At 41.8% G+C, this 12,275-nt stretch overlaps 1 protein-coding gene across 1 annotated transcript in view; it reads left to right on the forward strand.

Moving 5' to 3' along the window:
- The first annotated feature begins 2,550 nt into the window (after window positions 1-2,550).
- Window positions 2,551-12,275, forward strand: part of RIPOR2 (RHO family interacting cell polarization regulator 2) — a 238,468-nt gene continuing 228,743 nt past the window's right edge. Inside the window, 1 exon segment of the mRNA XM_078000913.1 lies at window positions 2,551-3,071. Within this exon segment, the coding sequence (XP_077857039.1) occupies window positions 3,037-3,071 (35 nt within the window). The 5' untranslated portion in view covers window positions 2,551-3,036.

A 12,275-nucleotide genomic window follows, 5' to 3' on the forward strand; every position in this document is an offset into this window, starting at 1 on the left:
TTAAACTTCTTTTTTCTTAATTTTTGTCTGACTGTGTTAGTTCAAAAGACCAGTCTTTAAGCTCTGAAATTCTTTCTTCTGCTTGGTCCAGTCTACCAAATGTAGTTTTCTTATGCTGCATTTGCCATTCTAGGGAATGGTGTTCAGTGTCAATAGTCAAGAAAACCTCACTGGCTACCTTACATAGATTTTGTCTTAATTTTGGTCTCCACCTTTCCCCCCTAATTCAGAAAATGAGTCTTGGGGAGCTGGCACATCATGAGAGATCAGGAACCATGAGCAATTATCTAGACCAGGAATGTCCCACATGACCTGCAATTGCCAGTTAATGTAATGGCTGAGTGGTGGTCTCTCAGGTGAACAAAGATATTCTGCAAATAGATTTATATAATACAAAGGGCCTTTACAAGCTAGAAAAGGCAAGGAACAGATCCTCCCCCAGAGCCTCCAGAAGGAATGCAGCTCTACCTATACCTTGATTTTCACCCTATGAGACCCATTTCAGACTTTGACCCCAGAACTGAAAGACGATAGATCTGCGTTGTTTTAAGCCTTTAAGTTTGTGGTAATTTGTTATAGCAGCAGTAGGAAACTAATACACAGAAACTAATACACAGAAATGAATGTGTTGCAGGAAAGGGTGGACAACAAAGGCAGAGAGTAGGTAACAACCCATTGGGACACTCACGGTTGAGCTGGCATCTCTAGATCCTGTCCCTGTCTGAGATATAAAGTATCTCAGACCCCCTCATATTGCAGATAAGGAAACAGAGGCCCAGGGAATTTGCCACCTTCATGAAGTCACGTGGCTAGTTAATAATAGCTGCTGACAACATTGAGAAATTCCTCTATGCTAAACACAATTCTTAGTCCTTAGCATGTATTTACTCATGAAGTCATCAGCATAACCCTAAGGCAGCAGCCCTCATTCTTATCCTCATTTTACAGATTAAGAGACTGAGGCATAAGTATGTTAATGTCATGAAGATACTAAATAGGGTGCTAACAGTTTGCACCCAGGCATTTCTGCTCTGGAATGCACTCTCTTTACCACCAGACATAGTGACAGAAGAGGAGCCTGAGGTCTTGGGTGCCAGTCCAGTATCCTACTAACTTCTAAAGAGTTACTTGATCTCATTTTCTCTTGACGACTCTGAAATCTGTAGGTCATTCCCATTTTAAGTGAAGAAAACAAGTCACCAAGACTAAGAGATGTGCCTAAAGCACTCATCTGGTCAGCTGCAATTACAAGCCTCTTGACTCCCATCTCTTGGTAGTTTCCCCCAGTCCCTCTGCTTGTGGCATCATGAGAGACACAAAAGATAAATGACAGAGTTTCCGCCATCAGCAAGTTTATGGGTTATCTTGGGCTAAATTTGGGTGTCACTTTTTTCAGTTCCATCCTCAGGGCAAGACTACTCCTGAGGCCTTGATCAATAACTGTTTATTCTCTGGAGCAATCTGACATTGCACAGAGGAGAAGCTTGGAACAAAGTAAGCAATCAGCGTACTGAGCTTCCTCCGCCAGGGGCAGCTTTAGAACATCTGTGTAAGAGAAGCTTCAGCCACATATTTGGAAGAGGCTGTAGCACCTAAGGGTGGTATTATAGCCAACATAATGTATTTAGTTAGAGTGTATTTTTACTTGGGGAATTTTGAGGAGGAGCTGATGGAGATTTGGGGGGTTGACTAAAACTGCCCCAAACCACCCCTTGAAGTACCACTTCCCCATGTAAACCCCTGTATGTTGCAGCTCAGAAAGAGGAATATACAGTTCTTGCCACCAAGAAGCTTACTCACTATTTGAATGTGGTCAATTTTTTTTTTCTTTTCTCTTTTTTCTTTAGACAGGGTCTTACTCTGTTGCCCAGGCTGGAAAGCTATAGTGCAATCATAGCTCACTGCAACCTTGAACTCTTCTCTCAGGCAATCTCAGCCTCTTGAGTAACTGGGACTACAGGCACACACCAATACCAACTAATCTTAAAATTTTTTGTAGAGATAGGGGCCTGCTGTATTGCCCTGGCTTCAAGCGATCCTCCCACCTCAGCCTCCCAAAGCGCTGGGATTACAGGTGTGAGCTACCTCATCCAGCCTGGATGTGTGGTTTAAAAGAATCCAGAGAACAAACAAAAGGCCTAACAAATTTGGGCAGTGCAGACATGGGCCACCTGCAGGTGAGAGCAATAGGTGCCTGGAGGACAGCCCATGTCTATGGCTTCAGGAAAGTCTCATGGGAAAAATGAGGCTTTGAAGTATGAATGAGTAGGTGAGGGGCAAGTGTGATCGTAGGTGGAGAAAAAGAATGGGTGAGAAAATTCAAATAGACATATTTGAAGACAGTTCACTGGGCAGATTAACTGGTGAAAAGGAAAGTATGATATCACTTATGTTGGTTATCACTGGATCATTCTTTCAGTCAACAAATATTTATTGCTCACCTACCAAGTGCCAGGCACTATATTAGATACTAGGGACCCAGCGGTAAATAAATCATGCGCCCTAAAAGGTAAGGAGTGTTGCTCTGATTCAGCTCCGGCAGCAAAGCTCGGCTCTTCATTTCTGCCTACAGAGAGGGATTCCCATTTCAGGCCATTCCTGCGTGCAGTCAGACACACCTGCCCTCCCCCTGCCATTGCACAGCTCCTCTGACGCGAGGGCAGACACAGGAGACCGGTGATCGTCTCTGCTTGAATAAATTACCGCCCCATCATCTTCATGCATAAAACATGGCACAGGAGGCTAGGGCAGCCCAGCACAGCAGCTGCCTTCGGGCCAGTCGGGAGTTAAGGGAAGGAAAGGCAAGACAAGTTACAAGATAAAAGAAGTGAACGGAAGCCTCAAATACTTTTTTTTTTTTTTTAAGAAAAGAAAAAAAGAGGGGGTGTTATGTTTTCTTTTTCAATTTTTTACGTCTGGACTTAACTTCCGTGATCGCTGCAAGACCCTTTTGTTCCGTTGCCATGAGCAGGTTTTAGGCCGCTCTCTTGGGACCATGGTGTTACCTTCGCGATTACACTGGATCAGAAACAGGCCATGGAGGGACAGGATCCGGAGGCGTCAGCTCAACCGTGAGTGTCCCGATGGGTTGTTACCTACTCTCTGCCTTTGTTTTCCACACTTTCCCACAACACACTCATTTCTTGCCCTCTGCAAATCTTCTCCAATCTCACCCCTTTCCTCCTCTCTTCCACCTTCCTGTGCTCCCTTTTCCAATGGACTTTGGTATTTTTTACCTACTCTCTCTCTTCCTATTTCCTTCCCAGCACTATCCTAATTAGAGGTAACTAGATACATTTTGTTTCAAGTGGTGAGCAAGACAGGGCCACAGGGCCTCTTTTCTTTATTTCTCCAACTACATGGAAAATACAAATAAATATTTACATTGATCGAGGAGTCATGTGAATTGGAATTTTTGTTTATTACAGTAGGGAAAAAAATGGAACATCTGAATCAAACAGGTTATCAGCATTGTAGCTAGATAAGGTGAAATTCAAGGATCAGTGAGTCATATTTCCTTCAAACGACCCAATTGTATGCTTCTTAAATTATCAAACTCACAACTGTGTAGACAGGAACTCTAACCAAAAGGGAGTTTTTAGCATTGGAGTAATCTGAGAATGAAAAAGCATTTCAAATGTATGCCAAAACCATTTCTCATAAACAAGTAACAAATTCGTGTGTGTCTGTTCTTAGAGATGTTTATTTATCTCAGATGTCAGCAAATTCAAATGGGTGGAGGGGCTGGGCTGCTGAGAAGACTGAGTGAAAGGTATCTGTTTTCAGGGGTAACGAATAGTTCACTTTCTTCCTGTCTCTGTTGTGAGAAAAATGATAGTGAAACCACGATGATAAATAACAACTGACATTTGGCCTCAGTATGAGGTAGCAATAGGGAGTGGTAGAGAGTACAGCAAGTGGGAAAATATGTGTCCCATCATAGTGGGACACCCACCATTCAATGCCATCAGATTGTTTCCATGGGGAATGGGGTACAGGTTGGTAGATTTTCCAATTTTTCAAAAAAAGTGGGTGGATGCGGTAGCTCACGCCTGTAATCCCAGTACTTAGGGAGGCCAAGGCAGGCGGATCACAAGGTCAAGAGATCAAGACCATCCTAGCCAATATGGTGGAACCCTGTCTCTACTAAAAATACAAAAATTAGCCAGGCGTGGTGGTGGACACCTGTAATCCCAGCTACTGGGGAGGCTGAGGCAGGAGAATCGCTTGAACCCGGGAGGCGGAGGTTGCGGTGAGCCGAGATCACGCCATTGCATTCCAGCCTGGGTAACAAGAGTGAAACTCTGTCTCAAAAAAAAAAAAAAAAAAGCAAGAAATACTAATTTCTATGTGAAAGCTCTCAAGTTTAAATGTTGGCAGTTTATTCTTTGAATTTTAAATATATAACATCAATGTTCTGAGGCAACGTGTGACAACTGTGGATCACCAGTAGCCAAGCCCTGGTTTATGTGCTAGGTGTTGTTCTCATTAGAAGTCCATCACATAGGCCGGGCGCAGTCACTCACGCCTGTAATTCCAGCACTTTGGGAGGCTGAGGGGGGCAGATGACCTGAGGTCAGGAGTTCAAGAGCAGCCTGGCCAACATGGTAAAACCCCATCTCTACTAAAAATACAAAAATTAGCCGGGCGTGGTGGTGGACACGTGTAATCCCAACTACTCGAGAGGCTGAGGCTGGAGAATCGCTTGAACCCAAGAGGCAGAGATTGCAGTAAGCAGAGATCGTGCCATTGTACTCCAGCCTGGGCGACAAGAGCAAAACTCCATCTGAAAAATAAAATAAAATAAAATAGAAGTTCGTCACACAGTGTTCTTTATGCCTAGTTACACGTTGGCAACTCTTCCTTATGTGTTACAAACCCCTGGTATAGACAGTTAAATTAAGATGAATGAGTGGCTTAGGAACATGTATCCAACATAGTCACAGTCTACTAGTTTTGGAGGCAAGCTGGGCTGGTTGGTTTCCAAATGACAATTCAAAGACAAGGAAATAATTTACATCAAGCAAAATACTTCCTTTTCTTTGATATAATTAAAGAAGCCATCAGTTTTCTCTGGGCCTTTACTTACTTGCGCGTACCTTAAACTCCAGTTTTTGTGAAACTTCATTCTATATCTATAGGAAAATAGTTGTGATCTTACAGTTTTAATACAATATCTCCGTTATGGAATCCGTCACTGAGAAAAGCTGGATTATTGATCTACATGGTTTCACTAGTATGGATGGGAAGTTGGTCTATACTCTTAAGAATTATGAGAAAAGCCTGCTTTACTACAGACATTTCACTTAAATTTTGAGACTAACATCTGACTATTGTGCTGATTTCTGCATGGTTTTAATGTGAAATGATATATTAATAGATGTTGAATGTAAGCTCAACATTAAGCAGGCTGGTCCTGAACCTCTTTGGCATAGTGTCTAAGGAGGGAATTCTGATATTCTTCCAGGATGGTCAAGAACCCTGCTGCATGAGAGTCAGTGTGAGTTAGAAATAGGAACAGGATCAAGTGACATTTTTGGAGGGTTGCGTTTTTAACTCACAAAAGACCTGTACATGTTTGCAGGCAGCAAATTAAAGAAAGTGGAAAGGGAGAAAGAGTGAAGACACCTGTGAGGGAAGGCAGCCTATCACTGCAAATGTCAGCCTGCAAGGGTGGCCCTCAGCAATATTTTGCAACTGCTAAAATCTGCTTTGCTAACGTTTCCTTTCTTCTTTCTCTGAAGCTTTTCTCATAGGTCAGCGTTTCCTCCAACTTGGAGACTCAAGTTATATAATCCTTTGGGGTTATTCTGTCCTTAAGAAAAATAAGTTAGTAAACCCCTTTCATTTAAATACACAGAGGGACCTTGAATTGCGATAGGAGGGACATGTGCTACCACTCTCCATTTCCATGCCTATGCAGACATTGCTAATCAACCACAGCTTTCTCTTTATCCCCCAAGGAGACCAGGCCCTGCCTTGGAATCTTTTCTAATATAGTGTCTTAAGGTGCCATGTCTAATCAATTAGAATTGTCTCACTGCTTGAAATTTATATTTGTTTTCTAGTGCTTTGTAACAAATTACCACAAGTTTATCACCTTAAAACAACATACATTTTTTATCTCACAGTTTCCATGGGCATGAATTAGCTGGATTCTCTGCTCAGGGTCTCCCAAGGCTGCAATCAAGGTGTCCTCTGGGGCTGCAATCTCATCTGAGGCTCAGGGTCTTCTTCCAAGCTCAATGGACAGAATTTAGTTTCTTGCAGTTGTAGGCCTGAGGCCTTCGGCAACTAAAGGCCACCCATTGTTCCCTGCCACATGACCCTCTCCAGAACATGGTAGTTTGCTTCCTCAAGGCCAACAAGGGTCTTTTGCTGCTTATAGACTCTTCTTTAAAGGGCTCACCTAATTAGGTCAGGCCCACCCAGGATAATCTCTTTTGATTAGTTAAAAATGGACTGATCAAGGACTTTAATTACATTTGCAAAATCCCTCATTTTGGCCATATAACATAATCTAATCACAGAAGTAAAATCTCATCATATTTATACCCAAGGTGCAAGAATTATACACGGCTTATATGCCAGTGGGCAAGAATCATGGGGCCATCTTCGAATTCTGCTTACTACAAAACCTAATTGTCATCTTTGCAATAGAACTTCGATTTTGAGCTACTGGAAAGCTTTAAGTTTTTTTGTTCGCTCATTTGTTTTTGTTTTACTTTTTATTATGAAAATTTTCAAACATTCAGTAAAGTTGAGAAAATAGTATAATGAATCTTATGTATCTATCACCTAAATTTAACAATTATTAACATTTTGCCATATTTGCTTCATCTAATTTCCTATTGAAACATTTAAAAATAAATCAGACATTATGACATCTCCACACTAAATATTTTAATAAGAGCATCTCTAAAATATAAGGACATTTTTCTATATAACTGTGTAATAAAATTAACAATGATCCCCACATGTTATTTAATACCCAGACTATATTCAAATATCCCCAGGTAAGAACCAATCCTTAATATGCTCTGCATGTCTATAACCCTTAGCAAAATACCTGGCACCTCATCTACTCAATAACCGTCTGGGTTCCATCAAAATTAAACTCATATTAAAGCGATGGATCCCAAAGTCCATCTTCCCTAAGCCTTCCTCACTTCTTCCTTTCACCCCCAGAATCTGTAATTAAATATTTAGATTATTTTTTTAGTCCATAGCAATATAGTGAAAAAAATATAATAATCAAATCAAGGTATGAGAACAGTAATATGTTACCTGTCTTAGGGATATTTGAATTTTAAAAGAGGCCAAAGGTCACTGCAAAGACACACATGTGTGACACTGAGCAGACATTCGGGAGAAGGACCTATCTGGTGTCCTGTAAACCCTGTCAAACTGCTTACCTGTGACCTGCCCAGGTAAAGAGGAGTACAGACAGAGCAACAGCTCCGTGGGTACCTGGGCCTTCCACATGATGACAGCAGGGTCAGGGCAGGGCATGGGAATGAGGGGCGGTACAGATAACTGAGTGCCCTGAGAGCCTTTCTTTCCTTTAGTCTGCCACAGTTGGGGTGGGGGATTAAAGGAAAGAAACCCTAAATAGTATATAAGCTTTGACAACCGGGAGATTTGGCTTCAAATCCTGTTTCTATAACTTCTTAGCTGTTGGCCTGTGGGCAATTTATTCCACCTCCCTGAGTGCCCACTTCCTCAACCTTAAAATGGTTATTACAACAATACCAAACCTCCCAGTGTCATTGAGGGGGATTAAAAGACATAAAATGTCAAATGCCTAGCACAGTTCCTGGCAATGTAGCTATTGGGAGCTGAGGGCCTAAAATTGGTAATAGTGGCATTTGAGGCAGTATGAAGGGCTTACCATTGCCACCTGCACATTTTTTCACAAAATAATTGGAGAAATGTCATACTGGAGAAGGTATCCCCATCTTCCTCAGCGATGCACCCCACCCTCACATTCAGCTGGCTTGCACCACACCACACAGGAGGCAACACAGATACACTAGGGAAAAACCAATCTTGGCCCCTAGGGGTGTGACTCCTGTTCTTCTGGGAAAATGGAGTGTTTGCCCCTACAGAGGATCTCCAGGCTGTTTTCAGTACAAGTAAATGCAACCAGATGACAGAGCCCATTTGGAACTTACTGTTTCACCTCTTTAAAAAGTTGAACTCTGGCTTGGTGTGGTGGCTTACACCTGTAATCCCAATGCTTTGGGAGGCTGAGGTGGGAGGATCACTCAAGGCCAGGAATTAGAGACCAGCCTGGCAACATAGCAAGATCCTGTCTCTATAAACAATTTTTTCTTTTTAAGTTAGTAGGCATGGTGGTGTGTGCTTATAATCCCAGCTACTCAGGAGGCTGAGGCAGGAGGATTGATTGAACTCAGGAGTTGGAGGTTACACTGAGCTATTACTTTGCCTCTGCACTCCAGCCTAGGTGACACAGCAAATGGTGTCTCAAAAACAAAACAAAACAAACAAACAAACAAAACAACAGTTGAACTCTGTTAAGTAGAGCTTTGATGGAGGCGACCGCTGGGTAGCACTTTTTGTGGACTCCAATGAAAGGAATGGAAATGAGTTTTCTCTGTCCCACTGAAAAGACAACAGTGACAAAGCTGATATGCACTTGAGAGTAGGGAATCTGCTGTCTCAGAGATACCACTGGCGACTTCCTCCCAGTGTCAATGTGACTTAATTGTCTTGTTCTGCTTCGTGAGCCGTTCTCCTGACTCAGTGTGATGGCATTCTTAATTGTGACTGGGCAAGGGGACCTGGTCAGGCAGCAGTCTGAATCCCACAGACCATGCCCTGGACTGTGGTTGGGGCTGTGGGACTTCGAAGGAGGGCTTTCCTATCTGCCACCAACCTGGGTTGACAATTCTACACAGGGAGGTAAGAACCCAGCTGGCTATTCCTCACTGCATGTGCAGCTCTGGAAGGCACTCTGATTCATAGAAAGAGTCTTAGATTTTCTTCTAAATACCACTGTCTTCAGATGAGAACCTGAAGCCAAGATCTAAGGGAGACAGAGGGGCTTGGGATAGGAAGAATATGTGGGCACCTTTCCCAGAGTCCTCCATCTGCACAAGGCTACCCACTCTGCAGATGGCCCCTGCTTGCAGAGAGATCCAGCGTCAATTTACAGAGTATCCCAGCTTCCTATCGGCTTTCTGTCCTGGCTTACCTGTTATCTGGCAAGGGTCAGGCCTTGACAACACTCATGTTTCTCCCCTGGTCTCCTCCCCTCTGGGATTTTGTACCAGCATGGGGAGGCACTGTGGTTGCAGATTGAGCTTTTCAACGTGGATACAAACACCCAAGTGTCCCAGACCACAGCAGAAACCATGTTGCTGCCTTTCCCAACCTGCTGATTTGGTCTCTTGCTGCTGTTCTGACCATCAGAATCGCTACTGACTGACAAATCCCTTGTGCTGCGATTTTAGGCTTCAGGCTGGGCTTCTCTGCTCTGAAGTGGAGAAGAATATACCAGGCAAATTCCTCTCTTGGTTTCTATTTCCTTTAAGCTACAAGCTTAAAGATTTGAGAGGAGGTCAGTGAGGGGCTTACCCCAAGTACAAAAAAGAAAGAAACCTTTTAGAACGTTCTGTATAATTCATAGGTCACATATTTTCCTGGGTTTCAGTCTAGACACCTGCTAAATTTATCCATTAACAGCCTCATCCCAGACAACAGGCGGCTGGGCCCCACAAGGCCTGGGTTTCTCCCCAGTTCCGAATCTTGTTTACCAACAGCTCTGCCAATTACAGAGAATGCTACTGCATTTTGTTTTAGGGACCCTAGTGTTTATACTGGCATAAAATTATTTATATACCTTCAAACATGTTGTTACCTATTTTCTCATCATTCAGAAGAATACTTGCTTCTGTAGAAGGCTTACCCTCCTCCTTCCTGCCCGAATGATTAAATCCATGGGTACAATTGCCAAATGTCCAATTCCAGTTTATACTGTCAAGGAAGAAAAATGATGGGAAACTGGAGAATGGAAGGTACTTTGAATAATTCAAGGAGGTCCGTTGGTTGAGAAAGTGTTTTCTTTGTATGTACATGATCTGGACAGATATTTTAGCTGTCTCCAGCCAAGGATGGACAAAAGAGAGGGTGTGGAGGGAAAAGGAAAGGAGAGGAAGCAGCAGCAAATACAAAGACAGCTAATAAACATAAAAAAGAAAATGAAACCAACAGAGGGATTAGAGAACTCAGAACCTCGAAGGATTCTGAAGTCTGTAATTCTCAGGTTGTTTGTTTGATGAGGGATCTAAAGAGCCCCAAAAGTTAATCGCTAGAATGATAACTTGGTCTCTGGTTGGTAGCAGAAAATTACCAGAATAGCAAATTTTCTCAGAAGCATTAAGCTAGTGTATCAAGTTGGGGGTAAGGAGGATCTTAGGGAATGGAAAGCATCTTGAAATATGTTAGCCTAGATCCAACCCACTATGTGAGTACCAGTTTTTCCTCTGAAATAGCAAGATCCAAGAAATGGTTTCATTGTGTAAGAACATGTTAATTATATACACACACCTTACCCCCTCCTACCCTCCCTACACAGTTGTCAAAACTGTAAACTTGGGCAATAGCACTGAAAAATATGTCTTGATTTTGTTTTCATCTGATACAAACCTGATATACCCATGTTGTATAAAAATCAAACAATATAGAAACATACAACAGAGAGAAAGTCATCTAGAATTCCCAGCCCTCACCCCATGCAGCATAGCACTCCCATTTCTTTTGTAAAATATGCTAAATATATATACATATAACCTTTTTGTATAGTTTTTGTTTTAAAATGTTATCAATTCTCTATACATTCAAAAATAAAATTAAATAAACAAGTATGAGAAAAAATGCAAATTGAATGCAAACAGAAACCAATGAACTATATTTCAAATGAATAGCACAACTACATGGAAGAAAATGAAAAGAATTAATCCAAGTAACATTTGAACACAATACTTTGGCTAAATATCCTCAGTCAAAAAGCAAAAAAAAAAAAAGTAATAAAAATAACCTTAAACTCTGTTTAGCAGATTTGTTTTTTGTAGACCACAGTTATAACAATTCTAAAACTATTTTGTGTATTGCAGAACTAAGCAAACAAGTACCTACATGATGTGTTGGGAGCCAGAGTTCTCACTGTGGGAGAAGGCAGATACAAATATAAAATGAGTGAAGACAAAAAAGAATCCGATTTGTTGCCCTGGAATTAGAATAATCTAAATAGACAGACAGACACAGATATTTCCTAGCTCTGTCCACTAAAAGGATCTAGAAGCAGTAACACCCAATAGCAATGAGCGACCTAGTACCCAGATCTTGGTTTTTGAATATCAGTCACACCAAAAGGAATGAGGGCTCATTGGAAAAATTCTGATCCCAGGGCTGCAGCAGTTAAATTACAAGATTAAGCTGAAACACCTTGTGCCAGAAAATAAAGAAGTGCTAAAAAAAAAAAAAAAAAGAAAAAAAAGAAAAGGAAATCTGTCAAAATGATTGGGGAGCTGCCTTGGAGGGGCTTCTACTGGCAAAACTGGGACAACGTGAGCATCAAATAAACAATGATGTTAATAGATTATAGCCCATTAAGTTAAATATCCATTTTTAAACATTAAAAATAAGAGCTAAAACATAAAACTTTTTTTTTGAGATGGGGTCTCATTGTGTCACCCAGGCATGTGGCGCCATCGCAGCTCACTGGAGCCTCACTGCAGCCTCACTGCAGCCTCGAACCTCTGGGCTCAAGCCGTCTTCCCACCTCAGCCTCCCAAGTAGCTGGGACCACAGGAATGTGCCACCATGCCCAGCTAATTTTTTGTAGAGACAGAGTCTTGCTCTGTTGCCCAGGCAGGTCTTGAACTTGTGGGCTCAAGCAATTTTCCCATCTTGGCCTCCCAAAGTGCTGAGCTAAATATATTTTTTAATGGGATCAGAATAATACCATGTTCTACAACTTACTGTTTCATTTCACAACATAACTTGGGTACCTTTTTATGTCAATAGAAATAAATTTCTTCAGACAGGATCCATATACCCAAATCCAAATGAAAGCTTGTAGAGTTTGAGACACTTTAAGTGTATCTAATCTGATTCACTTAAATATTAAAAAATGATTATAATTGTAAAGTGGATTGTATTGGTTGGGAATTGAACTATCCATGTACTTACTTATGGAGGCTGGACATCTGTGACTCTCCAGTCACGCTGTGCTGCTCTTTCTGTTTCCA

The sequence above is a fragment of the Macaca mulatta genome, chromosome 4, assembly GCF_049350105.2.
Source record: "Macaca mulatta isolate MMU2019108-1 chromosome 4, T2T-MMU8v2.0, whole genome shotgun sequence".
In the NCBI taxonomy this organism is placed as follows: Eukaryota; Metazoa; Chordata; class Mammalia; order Primates; family Cercopithecidae; genus Macaca; species Macaca mulatta.